The 16,553-nt window shown below is 53.2% G+C and overlaps 1 protein-coding gene across 1 annotated transcript in view; it reads left to right on the top strand.

Moving 5' to 3' along the window:
* The first annotated feature begins 305 nt into the window (after positions 1-305).
* Positions 306-16,553, top strand: part of LOC144728316 (voltage-gated potassium channel subunit beta-2-like) — a 107,987-nt gene continuing 91,739 nt past the window's right edge. Inside the window, exon 1 of the mRNA XM_078607668.1 lies at positions 306-707. Coding sequence (XP_078463794.1) covers positions 376-707 — 332 coding nt within the window. The 5' untranslated portion in view covers positions 306-375. The remainder of the gene's footprint in view (positions 708-16,553) is intronic.

Here is a 16,553-nt window from a genome sequence, read left to right on the forward strand (position 1 = left end):
GCCTATTAGACATAGAGACACATAGATCTAGCCCAATAGACACACACAAATACAAACAAGCACTCATGTAGCCCAATAGATACCCACAAACAAATACATGCATTCTCCATATAGACACATAGACACACACATAGGGTATCAAACTCAGATAAAGTTCACTCGTACAGCTCAATAGACATGCACACACGCCTAGAATTCCCCACACACATATAGAGCTCCACACACACATAATAGTCTCAAACTTTCGCGCAGATAAAGTTAATTTATACAGTCCAACAGTTCACTCATACAGCTGAATAGACACACACACGCACACGCGCGCTCCCCAACACACACAACACAACACACACAACACACACACCGACCGGCAGGACCATGTTCACGGCGCGTCCCGCCAACCCCACCGTGCCTGCCGGCCGCGGGGCCGCGATGGCCATCGAAGACCTCTACCGCATCAAAGCGCCGGTGAAGAAGCACAAATCGGCGGCGACGACCTCGGGCGTGGGTCGCGGGGTGCCCGGGGCTCCCCCCTCCTCCTCGTCCGCGATGGGCTCCGGCGGCAGGAGCCACTCGGGCGACGAGGCGCGGAGCCGGGCGGCCAGGGACGCGCGCGCCCTCGCCAAGATGCGCGACGTCGAGCGCTTCCTCAACGTGCACGGAATCTCGCTCGCAGACAGCGCGGCGGCGCGCACGGGCATGCGCTACAGGTGAGGTGGTGGCGCGACTGGCTGGCTGGGTGGCTGATTGGGTGGGTGGCTGGGTGACTGGGTAGGTGGCTGGCTTGCTGGCTGGGTGACTGGGTGGGTGGCTGGCTGGGTGACTGGGTGGCTGGCTGGGTGGCTGACTGGGTGGGTGGCTGACTGGGTGGGTGGCTGGCTTGCTGACTGGTTGGGTGGCTGGGTGACTGGGTGGGTGACTGATTGGGTGCCTGGGTGGGTGGCTGGGTGGCTGGGTGGGTGGTTGCCTGGCTGGCTGGGTGATTAATTGGATTGATGGATCGCTGACAGCGCGGCCACGCACACGGGCATGCGCTGCAGGTGAGCCGATGGCTGGGTGGGTGGGTGGCTGGGCGATTGGATTGGTGGGTCGCTGAAAGCGCGGCCACCCGCACGGGCATGCGCTACAGGCGAGGCGACGGTTCAGCTAGCTGGGTGGTTAGGTGGGCGATTGGATTGATGGCTGGGTGGGGGTGGGGGGGGCTACGTGGCTTGCGCTGCTTAGCATGACTGGCTGGCTCGCTCGGAGGCTGCGTGGTGGTTTTAGTGGATTGCTCGTTGGGTGGCCGGTTGTTTGTTGGACTTCTTTCGCACCGTGCGTAGCCAACCGTGCAAATTGGAGGTGCCAATTGTGCTAATGATTTGGTTGTCTGGATGGCTGGTTAGTTGGATGGCTGATCGGGTGGGTGGCAGACTGTTTGGTTTGGTAGGGTGGCTTGATGGGTGGTTTGTTGGGTAAGCGGCTGACTGGTTGGGTGGCTGGATGAATGGCTGGTTGAGTAGATACTGTATCTAGCTATACTGCTGGTAAGGCGGCTGGCTGAAAATCTGGGCGAGTGCATCCATGTACACAGCCACTACGGGTGTCCTGAGTGTCTGAACAACTACAAAATGTGTATAGATGGCTAAGAGGCATCCACAAGATTTCGGATAATAAAAAAAAGCATGGCATTTCTGAGGCCTTAAACAAGGCGACATAAATGAGCGTCACAGCAATGTGTGTAAAACATAAACACAGGGCCGGCTGCACATAAGAGGTATATGGAAGTAGCGGAGAACAGGTGGAAATTTCAAACACAAATGCAGGCGCTTCTGCAAAGGCTAATTATACGGTCGGAGTACATGTAATTTATACCTTCAATAATGAACATGGGTGCGTGTGGATAATGATAAAAAATTCATGGCAGGCTAAGAAACTTTGTAGTTCAGAATATAACGTGACAAGATCACGTTGTAGATGTAATCAGCATGAGGAGGTTGTGATGGGTGGACAAGTGCAGGGAGGAGGATGAGGGCGGGTTACACAGACGGGCATTGGAGTGACACCCAGAGGTTTGCCATCAAGTGAAAGACCTGGGGAGCGGTGGCGCAGCAATTAGCACGCTGCGCTCACGGCCAACACCAGTGACGATTATCTCACCGGCTCCTGGGCCTTTCCCTTTAGGTCTACTCAGCCTCAAATGAGTACCTGGTGCAATGTGTAGACATCGCCACGAGGGAGTCAAATGCTGGGTCTGCGTGGTGCTGGCCACCACCCCCTTCGCGTGGCGTGCCGCCTTTCATAGGCGCTTTGTTCACAGCACTTGCCCCCAAAGTCTGCTAAAGGTTACACAGGGGGTCTTTGTTGAGGTTGTAAAAAGGTCGGGTGTCGGTTGCACTACAGCTGGGGGATCTGGCAGAAGGAAATAGGCGATGGGGAGGTGTGGCGGCAGCAATGATATTGGTCGTGATGCCCTCTCGACCTTGACCTTGAGAGTTCATGCAGGTGCTGCGGTGACGAGATGTTCACTGCCTCGCCTGGTCTACAGGATCCCATGGGTTCGATCCCGAATCTGACGCCTGCTGTATATTTGGAGTTTGCGTGTCTCTCTCTCTCTACCCGTGGTCGCGTTGATTTTTCTTCGAGATTTACGGTTTCCCCCCGACACATTTAGAATCAACATCGCGCGTTTAGAGTATTTGGCTACTAATATAAATTTCCACGTGATAAGCCGCTTCGTTGAAGTATAATTTGTGGCCAGGTTGCTGCTGAAAGAAGAGCTACATAGCTCAGTAGACCTTACCTGGTAATTTTTTTTAAATAGTTTAGTTTTAAGCTTAGATGCAGTTACCTTCATCTTGTCTGTGCATCGCTTGTGGCCACATCTACCAATGCTTTGTCTTACCCTGCAGCAGAATGCATGAGCGAATCTAACAAGGATGTTGTGACGGGTGGACACGTGCAGGGTGGAGGAGGGCAGGTTACCGAGACAGGCATTGGAGTGGCACCCAGAGGTTTGCCATCAAGGGGAAGACCTCGATTCAGACGGTGGTGGTGTTGTTGGTGGTGATTGTGGTGGTGTTGTTGGTGTTCCTGGGTGTACACCCGCCACCGGAGTGGAAGAAAGGCAGGCGCATCTTACAGATGACTAGTCGATGGTCAGAGGGCATATCAGCTCCCCGGTAGGTCCTGGTGTCAAGGACATGGGCTCGCATCCGCTGGTCCGTCACTATGTAGTCCAGCAGATGTTCTTGCTTGGACCCGGCATGCATCCATGATGTTGTGTGGATGCGCCGATGCCGGAAGAGCGTGTTGGTAATTACAAGCCCATGGGCTGCACAAAAATCTAGCAGCCTCCTACCGTTATTATTGAGCTGATCTGGCCCATGCCTTCCAATCACTCCAGACCAGGTGCCAGCATCATGACCAACTCGGGCATTGAAGTCACCCAACAAGATGACTCTGTCCCGAGTGGCCACTTTAGCCAGCACCTGTGACAGGAGGTCATAGAAAGCGTCTGACTCATCGGCTTTGCCTGCATCCCTCCACGGATGTTCGTCTTCGGTGGGGGCATAAGTAACCACGACCACCACTCCTCGCCTCTGATTGATGGGAAGGCGAGCCCAAAGTATCCTGGGGCTTACAGCTTCCCACACCTCACCGCCACGCTCCCACGCCCCCTTCATTCTTTTGTTCAGAAGAAGAGCCACACCCTGTTGTTTGGCAGTCTCCTGCCCCGAGTAGAGGACTGTCCACCCCTCATGGTGGCAGGATCCAGAACCGGTCCACCGGACCTCCTGAATGCTACAGAGATCCAGGCGGTACCGGTCCAGCTCCCGACAGAGGAGTGGCAGCCTCTCCTCCGCAGTGAGCGTTCGAACATTTCACGTGGCCATCCGCAATGGTTTTTCGTTGTTTCTGGAGGAGCCCCGAGGGTGAAAATGCAATCTGCTGGCTCCGCCAAATGGGGTTTGCCTGGGTATTTTGTACCATCGGACACTCCACCCCCACAACTCCCAATTGGTGATGGGGCAGTTGTGGAGAGAGTGGAGAGTTTCCCATACCTGGGCAGTGTGCTTATGACCGGCTCCAGTTTATCAGCAGAGGTCTCACTCCGAATCAGTCGAGCGGCAATATATTTTCATCGGTTGCGTAACGCTGTGTGGAAGCTACCTGGTCTGTCGCTCCGCACGAAGCTTCAGGTCTTCTCGGCCACGGTCATTCCCTCCCTTCTCTACGCTTGCGAAACGTGGACCCCCCTAGTGGAGCATCTTCACCGGTTAGAAACATTTTGGCTGGCCTGCCTACGATCCATCCTGGGTTTAACCAGGCTGGATTGTGTGAGGAGCTCACAAGTCCTTGAAAGATCTGGGCAAAGTCCCATCAGTGAGCTCCTCCGGCAGGCAAGGCTGCGTTGGCTGGGTCATGTAGCCCGCATGCCCAGCCACCGCATGCCTAAACAGTTTTTGTTCGGCCGGATCGAGGGGGCTAAACGGGCGCGGCACGGGCTAGAGAAGAGATGGAGTGATGTGGTACAGGAGGACGTGGAGCTGAGTGGACTTGCCGATGACTGGTACCAGCGGTGTCAAGATCGGCCTCAGTGGAGGAGGCTCGTGAAGGACGCTACTGGGCAGTTGGAGGCAGTCGCCCTCCAACAACAACGGAGGGCGGAGGAGCGACGCTCACAACAACGAGCGGAGCGCCGGGTGGCTAAAGCACAGCAAGTTGGTACAGTAGGGGGCACAGGTGGTGCATCAGCCAGTCATCTCGGTCATCTCGGTCAGTCGACCCGTGGCACCTGGGTCTGCCCTGTGACCTCCTGCCAGCGGGCGTTCGACACTTCACGTGGCCTCAAGGTGCACATGGTCTGGCACAAGCGTCGTGGTGACGTCACCGCCACTTAGTGGCGAATGGCGGTTGTTGTTGTTGTTGTTGGTGTTGTTGGTGGTGGTGTTGTTGGTGGTGTTGTTGTTGGTGTTGTTGGTGTTGTTGGTGGTGGTGTTGTTGGTGATGGTGTTGTTGGTGGTGGTGTTGGTGGTGGTGGTGGTTCTGATGAGACTGGGGGAGCGTTAGCGCAACAGTGAGCACGCTGCCCCACGGAACCCGGTGACCAATGCACTCGACCTCCGCCATTCTCTTTCGAACCCCCCTCCGCCCCGTTAGTTTACGCAACATATTACGGCGGCACAAACACCCACACAAGCTTCATTGTCGCGGTGACCGCATAGAACATCGACGCGGGACGCACATCACGCCCTCGTCGGCGCGCAGTGGACTGGGCGCAAGTGACATCGTCCATGCACGCGCAGCGGCAAACGGCGGCTTCACGCGCAACACGATGTGCGAGAAGAGTCCACCCGGTGGGGGGGGGGACAGCCTCGCGCTCGTTTCTTTGTTGCGTGCGGAGTTAGGTGGCGTGTCCGGAAGACGCCCCCCCCCCGTGCGTTTCGTGGCACGTACCAGGGGGGCGGTGGGGGATGGAGAAGCCGCAGACGCCGTTGTCGGAAATGCGCGACCGGCGTGTGAGCACCGTCGCGTTGCGCCTCTTTGCCGGGCAACTCGCGCGCCTGTTGTGGACTCGTTCGTACGCGTGTACGTTGAACTTCTTTCGCACCGTACGTAGCCAACGTTGCTAACCAAAAGAGCGGGGAAATATGCTTACAGTGGCATTCGAAATGTGAGCAAGGGAGACACGGCGCACCTGTAAAGTACCTGCGGACACCGTGGCCACAAAGCTGTATAGACTCTCTCAATGACAGCACCGAGGCAGCAGTCACCCACACGGGGCATCTTTGTGTGTGAATTGGTGAGGTTGCAGGCTAAGCTTTTAAATATTTAGCGACTGGTTTTGTAATATTCACGCGAGGAGGTTTATGGCTTTAAACATCTGGACGGGTTGCTGTAAGGGTTATGACGACGGCTATTTAAATGGTAATGTCAGATCACTCAGTATTTGGTTATTTTCTCTTTACATTTTCTAATTTCACAAATGTAATGGGGTTCAATTGTTACAAGAACATAAAACAGATCCCCCGTATAGCCTTAATAGACTGTAGGGGCAAGTGCTTTTAACGAGCACCTATGAAGGCCGGAACGGTACACGAGGGGGTGGGTGGCCAGCACCACGCCCGACCGCCTTTGTCTCCCCAGTGGCGATGTTTACACACCACACCAGGTACGCATTTGAGGCTGAGTCGTCCTAGGAGAGGCCCAAGACCGGTTCAGATAATTGTCACCGGTGTTGGCCGTGAGCGGGAATCGAACTCGGGTCGCCGGGTTCGTAGCGCAGCGTAGCGCTAACCGCTACACACACACGCACATGATTTGCAATCCTGTAAATTCGGTGCTTTTGAGGCAGGGGTTGGTGAATCCACACTTCGATTGTGGTGCTGCGACTCCAAACTCCATTGGGCAAAGATGTGGCAGGGGTACGGCAGTACAGCAAGTGGGTTTATGACCGGTGTGGGAGGACCTTCCACTTTGATCATCTCATATACTTGGATCTCTATGCAAGTGTCCCTCAGCACAATGTCAGGGGGCCACTGGCGACCCATGATGGCCTCTTAGTGCGGCCTGTGACTTGCGGCCCCTGACAGCACACAAATGGTGACAACAACAACAACCGCCATTCGCCACTAAGTGGCGGTGACGTCACCACGACGCTTGTGCCAGGCCATGTGCACCTTGAGGCCACGTGAAGTGTCGAACGCCCGCTGGCAGGAGGTCACGGGGCAGACCCAGGTGCCACGGGTCGAGTGACTGAGATGACCGAGATGACTACACCCTCCATCACCGTCATCGTGCTGCTCTCAAACCCCCAGATGGTTTCAAGTGGGGTAGCGGCCCTCGTCTTACCGGCGAAAGTGGCCCCACCCCCATGAGAATTAGTGAAGAACACTGCTCGAGGCGCTCCAGTTACTCTCAACATCGGAAATATTTTTTTAAGAATTGTAAATTTAAAGAAATGTTTGGTCATGCTGCCGAGTTGGCCAGTGGTGCGCAATGGGGAGCGGTGGTGCAGCGGTTAGCGCTACGCTGCGCTACGAAACCGGTGACAGGAGTTCGATTCCCGCTCGCGGCCAGCACCGGTGAAGATTATCTGAAACGATCTTGGGCCTCCCCTAGGTCGGCTCGGCCTCAAATGAGTACCTGGTGCGGTGCGTAAACATCGCCACTGGGGAGACAAAGGCGGCCGGGCGTGGTGTTGGCCACCCACCTCCTCGTGCGCCGTGCAGGCCTTCATAGGTGCTCGCTAACAGCACTTGCCCCTACAGTCTGTTTAGGGCATCTTTGGTGCGCAGTGGACACAACCACTCAACGCGTGTGTCAATCACACTGTGGCCTTAAAATTATATTTTTATAAAAACGGGACGTTTCAGGTGTTGGCCCTTCTGCATAGCGAGAGGGGCCATTGCTGTAAATTTGTCCAGACATTCCAACGCAAGATGGTCGTGAAACAAAAGTGATTTGAGGTCAAGTGAAGCTTCCTTTGGATGAAGTAAGGGCGAACATTTAATTATTCACGACACATCTAAATGATCGCGTAGACTCACTTGCGCTGTGGTTATCCGCGAGAGTGAGTCGCAGCGTACAAAAGTGCAGTTCCCTCTTCTTAACAAACACGACGAAGAAATACGAGACGAGGAATATGAGTCAATACAAACACCGTCAACGTGGCAGTACAAACAACACGGGACATGCGAGGCGAGGCTCTAGACAGAACAAACAAAGACGGTGCTTGCGACACAAAAAAAGGGAATAAATTCTTGAACTCCGGTGCCGAAATCGCATCGCCCAACGGCGCTCGATGGGGCATGAAACTGCATCTCGATAACGCCGCGAGCATTGCCATCTAGAGGCGGTCTGACGAACCAACCCGGCAGGTGGACGTCTCTCGCGGGGGTCAAGCGGTGGTGGGTTGGTTTGCGGTGGGGTCGTTGCGATCAGGGTGGGGGTGGTCACGATCAGGGTGGGGTGGTCACGATCAGGGATGTAATCCGAATTCATGCGCGATGATGCAATGTTTGGTGACCTATTCATCCCATTGCTTTTGTGTATTGCGTCAGTGAAACTCGTAGTTTGGATCCACAAACGCAGGCAACCCAACCTCTCTCAAGTCTTAGTTGGTCACGTGTGTTAGTCCAAGCACACGGGCCTCAACGTTACGGAAGAACAATAGATGTTTATGTTCTATGGTTATATCGCGTAAATATAAATGTGCCGTTAAAGCCGCCACAACCCTGGCACAGCCAATTAGTAAGGGTTGTCACGTAAACAAAACATGTCAATTCGTTACTCGTACAGCACACTCGGTGCGTTGGAGAGTAAACCCACAATATTTACAATTCGAGTACGACGTTTCGGCCGGTAATTACAACCAGCATCATCAGGCGACAACAGCCAGAGTTGTGAAGAAATCTTGAAAAAAAATCCAATATCATGGATAATACTGGTCGCGAAAGCCTCCGTGTTACGGAAGCAGTTACAATTCTTGTTCGGGATGAATCGTCAGCCATCGCCCCTTGATAAAGGGTGTACAGCGTCGTGGAATGGGCGAGTTTTCTCCTGGGAAATAAACTTGAAACTTGACTACCTGTGTGTCAGCAGCGGACTTTTTTTTGCCAGTGTTCACCTCCGGTGGCGAGACGTTAACTACCTAGACAGGTATACAGGAGGTCGTGGCTTCGATCCTCAACCCTGACACCTGCATATTTGGAGTTTCCACGTTCTTCTCGTGGTTGCGTGGTTTTTTAAATCTGGGTCCTCCGGTTTTCCCCTCACATGGTCTATGTCCATGGTCTTTATCTCTCTCTGGCTCTTGCCAAACGGTAAATCATCTTCTTTGCTATCAAGTTTCTGGTAGAGTTGTGCAAATGCTGCTCCTTTTGCCACTGCTCCCACTCGCATTGCCTCTCTTCTCGCTGCCAGGCATTCATCCAGATGGTCATTCTCTCTCTCTCGTGTTCTGCCACTTCTTAAACTTGACCTTTTTTTCTCTTATTGCCTTTTGCACTTCGTAACTCCACCACCACGTTTCCGTATGTTGCATCGGTCTTCCCTTGCTCGCTCCCACCTGCTGCTCTCAGTATTCCACTCGCCAGTCGTTACCACATTTAATTCACGCTCCTCCTCGGCCTTACGCTTTTGAACTTCTCCACAGCTTGCCTGCAGAAGTTTTATTTCTCCTTGTTTAGTCGCCACCAATTCACCCTGCTGCAGTTATTTTGTCTCGTCTTCCCCTTCCTACCCCCTTTAACTACGCAATCTGCCACCAGTAGTCTGTGTTGTTGTCCAGTCACACAAAACTTTGCAGGGATCACTTTGCTGTTTTTCACTCCATTCAGGTGCTTCCTCCTCACCAAAATAAAATCTATCTGGCCCTTCACCTCTCTACTCTGGTAGGTCATCGGATGTCCCTCCTGCTTCTGGAAGGAGGTATTCACCACTGCAAGATCATTTGCCTGGGCCGTTCGAAGAAAGCCCTCTCCTCCCGCATCCCTAATGTCATAACCGCATCCTCCACGGTTCCTTTCATATCCGTCCTTACCTCTTCCCACTTTTCCATTTAAGTCTGCGCCCATGGCCACTGCTTCATCTACCGGTAAGCTCTAGAACTCCTGGTCTAAGCTCTCCCAAAATGCATCCTTCACTTGCCCACTGCAGCCCATCTGCGGGGTATACGCACACACCACATTTACAACCCCACTGTCCAGTACGAGTCTGACTATCATCAGGCTGTTAATCGCTCTTCTGACTTCCACCACCTTTGTCTTAATCTCCTCACTCAGCACAACTCCAACCCCATTTCTCCTTGTTGTGGTTCCATGCAATAACAATTTAAAACCACAGCCAATCTCTTTTGCTTTGCTGCCTTTCCATTTTGTTTCCTGGATGCATGCAATGTCGACTTTCCTTCTTCTCAAGCAGTCCGCTAATTCCTGACCTTTCCTTTCATTGTTCCAATATTCCACGTGGCCAACCTTATCCTCCTCCCGAGCAACCTTCTGCTCTTTCCGTTGTGTTTCTCCGTCTCGATATGTGCACGCAACGCAGCTACCACCTCCCGGGTCTGCACTCCCTGCAGCGGCAGAGTCACTGGGTCCCGAGATTCTCCGCACGCTCTGCTCACTTAGGGGCTGCGGGGGACTGAGGGCCATTCGTTTGCAAGGACTTTCCATGCTTTGGCTTTAGGGTTTTACGGCCGGTTTCCACCAGACGCCAACCCTTCTCCTTTTATCATGGCCTGTGACAGGCAGAAACACATTTCTGGCGGAGTTAATTTCAACACACGTACATACATGCTTATGAGGGGACTGGCCCCCGCCATGGGAATGTGGAATTTCCATCACTGGTGCAAGGTTGCCGGTGGAGATGAGAGCAACCGCATTGCTTGCGTGAGCATGGAGAGGCGCTGTTGACCTCCGACCGCTTCGGTGTTGGGAGAATTCACGAAATTCAGTGACTCGGCATTTCACCAGCAGAGGGCGGCCCAACTCCTGATATAACGGCGAAACAGAAGGGGCCCATTCCCATCACCACGAGCCCTCGAAACGTCCCTTTTCTCTCCAGCACTGAGTGCGATGTTGGCATGGAATATGAGCCCAAGGATGGAACGCACCCAATTGTCTGTCCATCGTGGAATTGGAGCGATGACATCGGCCCCTCCGGGAGCTATATTCCTTGTTGTTGCATCGCACGGTTCGTGAGAGATGCGAGCGGTCGGGGACGTCTGAATCCAGCCGTGGATAGACCATGGCTGGTAATGACACGTGTGCGCCGAGTCTCATTCGACCGTGCCATCTGCGCGTGCTTTGAGGCTGGAAAACCAGGGACGGATTCTGACATTCATGCTTTGGTCACATTCCACCATTACTCTAAATCCATCTTGTGCGATTAGCATCGCGCCATGAGATTCATAAATATATGCAGGAGATGTATGTGCTACGAAGAAAGGTCATCGCACGACACCCCACCTAATGTACATTCTTCATTTTAAGGCCACTGTGTGATTGACGAATGCGTTGAGTTGTTGGTTTTGTTATTTGCTCTTTGTGTGAATCACTGCCAACGCAACAGAGGTGTCACCAAATCATCTGTTGGATTTCCAGTGAGAGGGGGTGGCCCTGGCAGGGTAGGAGTGCAGCAGTGCGGCTCTATCTTGCTGGTGGTCACCGTCTGACGATTCGAGCGTGGGCCCAATTAATGCTGCACGCTGTGCCGCTTTTGATATCTGCGGCAGCGTTGCGAGCCAACCGGCGCGCGCGTGAAACAAAGATCGCAAAGCCAAGCGGCTGGTGTGGACACTTTGCCGGCTCGCTGTGAGACCCACACCGAGCACAGCGGAGACCTGGCCCAGTGGCAGCTCTGGTTTAGATAATTACATTTATTTAAATTAATCAATAAATATGCATTTTACATTTTTTGCTGGTGTTAATTTACACGTGACAAGCCACTTTGTCGGGATATCGTTTGCGGTCAGGTAGGTTTCTGAAAAATAAGTTAATAGCTCAGTGGGCTTAACCTGGTGAGATACAACATCGCTTTGTTGTATTTGTATATTGTTGAAGTGATGTGTTTACCTCTCCAATGGTTTGCACTCCCGTCGGGGTTTTGTTTTGTTGTTTGTTATTGTAACGTCCTGAAACGCCCCAACTAGATATCCGTGAAAAATATGTTTATTAGCTCATCAGATCCCTCCAGTATTATAACATATTCTGATTCTGCTGATACTGCGGGTGTATTAGCCGTGCCGTCTGCTTAACAGTGGACGTTAAAGATGCCGTGACGTTGTAAAAAATCAAACAGTAGGCTGCGTCTGTCGGTGCCACAATATACATTTTAAATGTTTTATAAGTTACTCGCACCATTATTTAATCGGGAAAGCTCACCGCAACATCAGAGCATCTTCGTGATTAGCCTTTGCGCTATAAAATTAATGCGAATACCAAACGCACTAGTTTAAAAAATGTGATTTAAAGGCGTGGAAACTGAAGATTCCGGCAGACTTTCTGAACTTTCCCGACTGCCACTGGCCCTTTGCTTCGCGCGCTGGCACGAATTTCTCCACCGGCATGCGGCTTGAACCGTTGTTGGAAACCGGGGCGGCCGTGCCGATTTGCGAGTGGCCGAATGCGCGAGAGGACAGACGCCCCGCAGCGCGCGGCCACGTGGAGTGCGAGCGCTCCTCGTGTCGAGCGCTCATCGTGTCGACCGCGTGACGGCGGATGGCTCTGCGACGCATTACGACGTCTGATGCGCTTAGGAAATGCACAAAAGGAATTGGGTCATCGGCATTACTTTGCAATGTACGTCTCGTTTCTTTGCACTTTTACATGTGATGCCCTGTTTAGCACCAACTTATCAGTGATCTCAGCAAAAACTATAATTGAATTAAAAAGTATTGCAATAGTTCGCGTTTGTTATACAACTATCGACATTGCTGGCTCCATTGCTAAGGCAGCGGTCTTTTATTTGTTTTGTTTCTGAAGAAGAGCCATTGCCCGTAACATGTTCCCGTCATAAGGCCACGCTCATGACAACTTTGGCAAATCTATCTGATCTTGTCATGAACACCACTGCTGTGAGTTAAACACGTGATTAGGAGATGCTGTTACGTTGACAGTTGTGCACAAAAACTCCAACAACACTGCCTTGAAATAAAACTGCTATAATTGGTGACATTTTCGGCAACGGCCCTTCATAGCACAAAAATGGAGAGGCTTGAGACGCAGCGGCATTTGATTTTACCGAACTGAAATAAACCACCCGGGCAATTCCAAAAATTTGCAACGTCACGGTAAAATTGTCTAATTGACCTAACCAGCGGATGTCATGTTGATGGAAGTTATCTGTAATGGCTTATTTATGGAATGCGTTTATTGGGTTGGCGCTTACACGAACGCGCATGGACCACTGCAGTTCCGATGGTGGATATAAAAAAGTAATTTTGCTACGTCAGTCCACTGCTGGATGAGAGCATCCCCATGCTGCGCGGATCGTGGGAACTGTTTGACCATACTTCACCATGCCGGTCAGTGCGGGTGGGTGCACACGGTTCGCGGTTTTTAAGTTGATTTCGTGTCACCGGGCTGGAGTGCTCGACGACTCGCTCTGCAAGGGTTGGGCCCCTAACAATGACAAGAGCAAGGGAAGTTACGGCGACGAGGGTAAAGCAATTAGAAACACACATTTAAAAAAAAACCGACAAAAAAACCAAACTGTCAGATGAGAAACAGAAAATACTGCAAAGTTATATCAACGTTAAATCGGAGCTAAATATTAAATCCCACCCGCGGCGCAAATCAGCTCGGGGCAGATTACCCTCAGCACTTACCAGAGCAAAAATGACAAGCCACTAAAGCTGTAGAAACGTGAAATAGATAAAGGGTGACCGCAATACTACGAAGTAGACAAAAGCGAGGATATTGATGGAGCAAAAACAATGCAAGTGCCTATAGACGCTGTGACATAGTCCAGTGACAACGGCGAACTTTGCTGCACTGCACTCGACTGGCGACACCCGACGTAGAATCTGTTCAAGCCGCGGTGGTCGCCCATCCAAGCACAATACAGGCTTAAACTTGCTTAGCTTTGCAAGATCTGACGAGATCGGGGGAATATTCTGGGCCGATTTCGTCATCGGCTCCCCTTGAATATCCAGGATATGTTATGATGATGATTATTATTATCTGTATAGACAACACTACGAGTGGATTCCCTGCTCAAATGAGCACGGGGCTGTTACTAATCTCTCATGGCAGTCATGAACCTGCGGTGTCAATTTCAGATTCCTGTGCCAGGAGTCGGTTCCCGCCAACGGGACAATCGCTGTTTGACTCCCAACAAAATTGTTTACCGGAGTTGAAATTGGTACCCCATATTTGCGAGTCAAATGTTCCAACAACACCGCCATCGCATTTAGACGCTATATATGTGGTGTAACTATAAATACACCGTCACTCTATACCGTGATTACAGCATGAGAGGTTTCGGAGCGTGCGTTTTACGAGCCGATATATTTGGAGCTTTTGCAGGGAAATTCACGGCGCGTGGCCCAAAGGACGCTCGCGATTTATCGCCACGCGCGCCGTGAACGTTTGCTCAAAAGTTGGCGATTCGGCGGAAATGGCAGCGCGCGCTGCTGTTGCTGCGAAAATTGTAAATGTTGCCGCAGTAGCAGAAGCGGCGGCAGCGGCAGCAGCGGCGTTGTCGTGTGTATCGTGGCCCCATTGATCGGTCGGAGGGGCTGAGAGAGTCACTGCGCCTCGGTCCGCCTGGGCTCGGCTCCGCGGCTAATGACCGGGCGTCAAGTGTGCAGGGGAGGGTTGAGAGGGTTCATTGACCTGATTGCCTCGTGCTTCGAGTGGGCCCGCGTTCGGGTCAAAGGTCGACGCGCGTTCAATCAGCGGCGCGTCGAGCGGTGATGTCGGCTCGGCGTGGCCACTCTCCGAAATGGGAAACGCTCCTCGCTGGCGGAGTGCGAACGCGGAATGTTGCCGCGTCGTTCCCGCGGTCGGTCACGGGTTGTCGACAAGACCGCCGGGATTTTCACGAGCACGAGGTTGAAAATCCATTTCTTTGGAACTGATTTTTGTGCGGCAATTTTTTTTCCGTCCTTCCCCCGCCGCGCGCGCACCACCGATTAGCACGGTTGGCTACGTACGGTGCGAAAGAAGTTCAGCATACAAATACAAAGATCGCCCGTATAGCCTGAACAAACTGTTGGGGCTATTATCGAGCACCTATGACGGGTGGCCAGCACCACGCCCGACCATCTTTGTCTCCCTAGTGGCGATGTTTACACACCAGACCAGGCTGAGTCGACCTCGGGGAGGCCCAGGACTGGTTACATACATATGAAGTATCTGAATGACGGCGGGAAACCACTTGACGGGTAGCACACTTTATTTTCACTTGTCTTCCACAATAACACGTGTGGTCACTATTTCTCACACTACACACTCCACCTGACACTGGTGGTTACTACAGCTCACGCTACACGTCCCACTTGACACGCGTGGTTACTACAGCTCACGGTACACGCTCACTTGACACGCGTGGTTACTACAGCTCACGCTACACGCTCACCTGACACTGGTGGTTACTACAGCTCACGGTACACGCTCACGGGCACTCCAGCCCCGTAGCGTCCGTGGCGCTACAGACCCACCCCAGCTTGGGCGTGGGTCTCGACCTCTGGGTCCCGCGGCCCGGCCCTCACACGGACGTCCGGCCCCGGGTCCCAAGATCCCGCCTCTGAGCCACACAGGGCCCCGGTCCTGACAAGGACGGCGGGACTAGGTGTCTCAGGGCCCTATCTCTTCCTCCTCCGTCTTCTGTCTTCACTGGTTACCAACTCCCCGTGCGCCTGCGCGCACCGCCTTATATAGCCTCCCCTCCCGGGAGACGGAGCATATGCGGACCGCGACGTGAGCACCCCCTTAGTTGACCAATCCCCACGCGCTTCCACACGATCCCTTCGCTGTCAGCACGCGTCACCGATACCCAGCCAATCACCGCCTCACAACCCATGACCCCGCGCTGACCTATGATCCTTCACCGTCAGCGCGCGTCACCAACACACACAGCCAATCAATACGCGCTGCCACACGATCCTCACCCCAGCGCGTATCACCACTACATCACCCCCTCCCACATAGCTCGCAGCCGGCCCGGCTGCTAAACAACACAACAACAATAACAATAACAATAACAACAACAAAATCCCCACCCCCCAGTGTGCCCCGTAACACAACAACAACCAACACAATGACACAACACCAGACGATAACCTATGTACAAACCGACGAACAATACAATAAAAAGTCAACAACAACATACAACACCAGACAACAACCTATGTACAAACCGACGAACAATACAATAAAAAAACGTGTCCAGTGTCTCTGTAACTATCGATCCCCCCTCCGCTCGTTCCTCAACCGGGGTGATAGAGCGGTCGAGCGGATGGGGAACGCAGTGACGAGACGCTCCGGCCCATCGGCCCCCATTCAGTTGGTCAGGAAAAGTTGCGCGACTTAGCGCGAGTCCGCCTGGCCGGTCCATCATACGGGACGGGACGCTGACGACCGTCTGGTGGCTCCGGCAGCCCCGAAAGGCACGGATCGGGCCTGGAAGGACCGGCCGTGTCGCGGGGATCCGGCCGCCGGTGGTCGGCAGCTGTCAGTTCCGAGACACCTGGGAGCGGATCAGGCGGAGACATGTGAGGATCAGGCGGAGACATTTCCCTCCTCGGGTCGTTGGTCACGTCACATGCTCGGTCCTCACGACACAAAGGGAGGCCATATGGAGGCGAGAACGGTTTCAGCCGGGAGGGGTGAACGTACCAACGGCGCTTTCCCCATTTTATCTGAACACACTGGGGGCGTGCAACCCGCACGACCTCCACGGGTCCCCGCCATGGCCTCAACAATTTAGGCGACGTAGCCAAAGGTGCCTGAGGGCAGTGCAGCCAGGCCCTATCGCCCGGTTTCCAATCGTGCACGGACACCTTTCGTGCACGCAAGCGCTTGTTGGCGATTTGCCGCGACCTCGAATTTAGCCGTGCGGCCTCCCGT

The sequence above is a fragment of the Lampetra planeri genome, chromosome 28 (genome assembly GCF_965212315.1).
Source record: "Lampetra planeri chromosome 28, kcLamPlan1.2.h2, whole genome shotgun sequence".
In the NCBI taxonomy this organism is placed as follows: domain Eukaryota; kingdom Metazoa; phylum Chordata; class Hyperoartia; order Petromyzontiformes; family Petromyzontidae; genus Lampetra; species Lampetra planeri.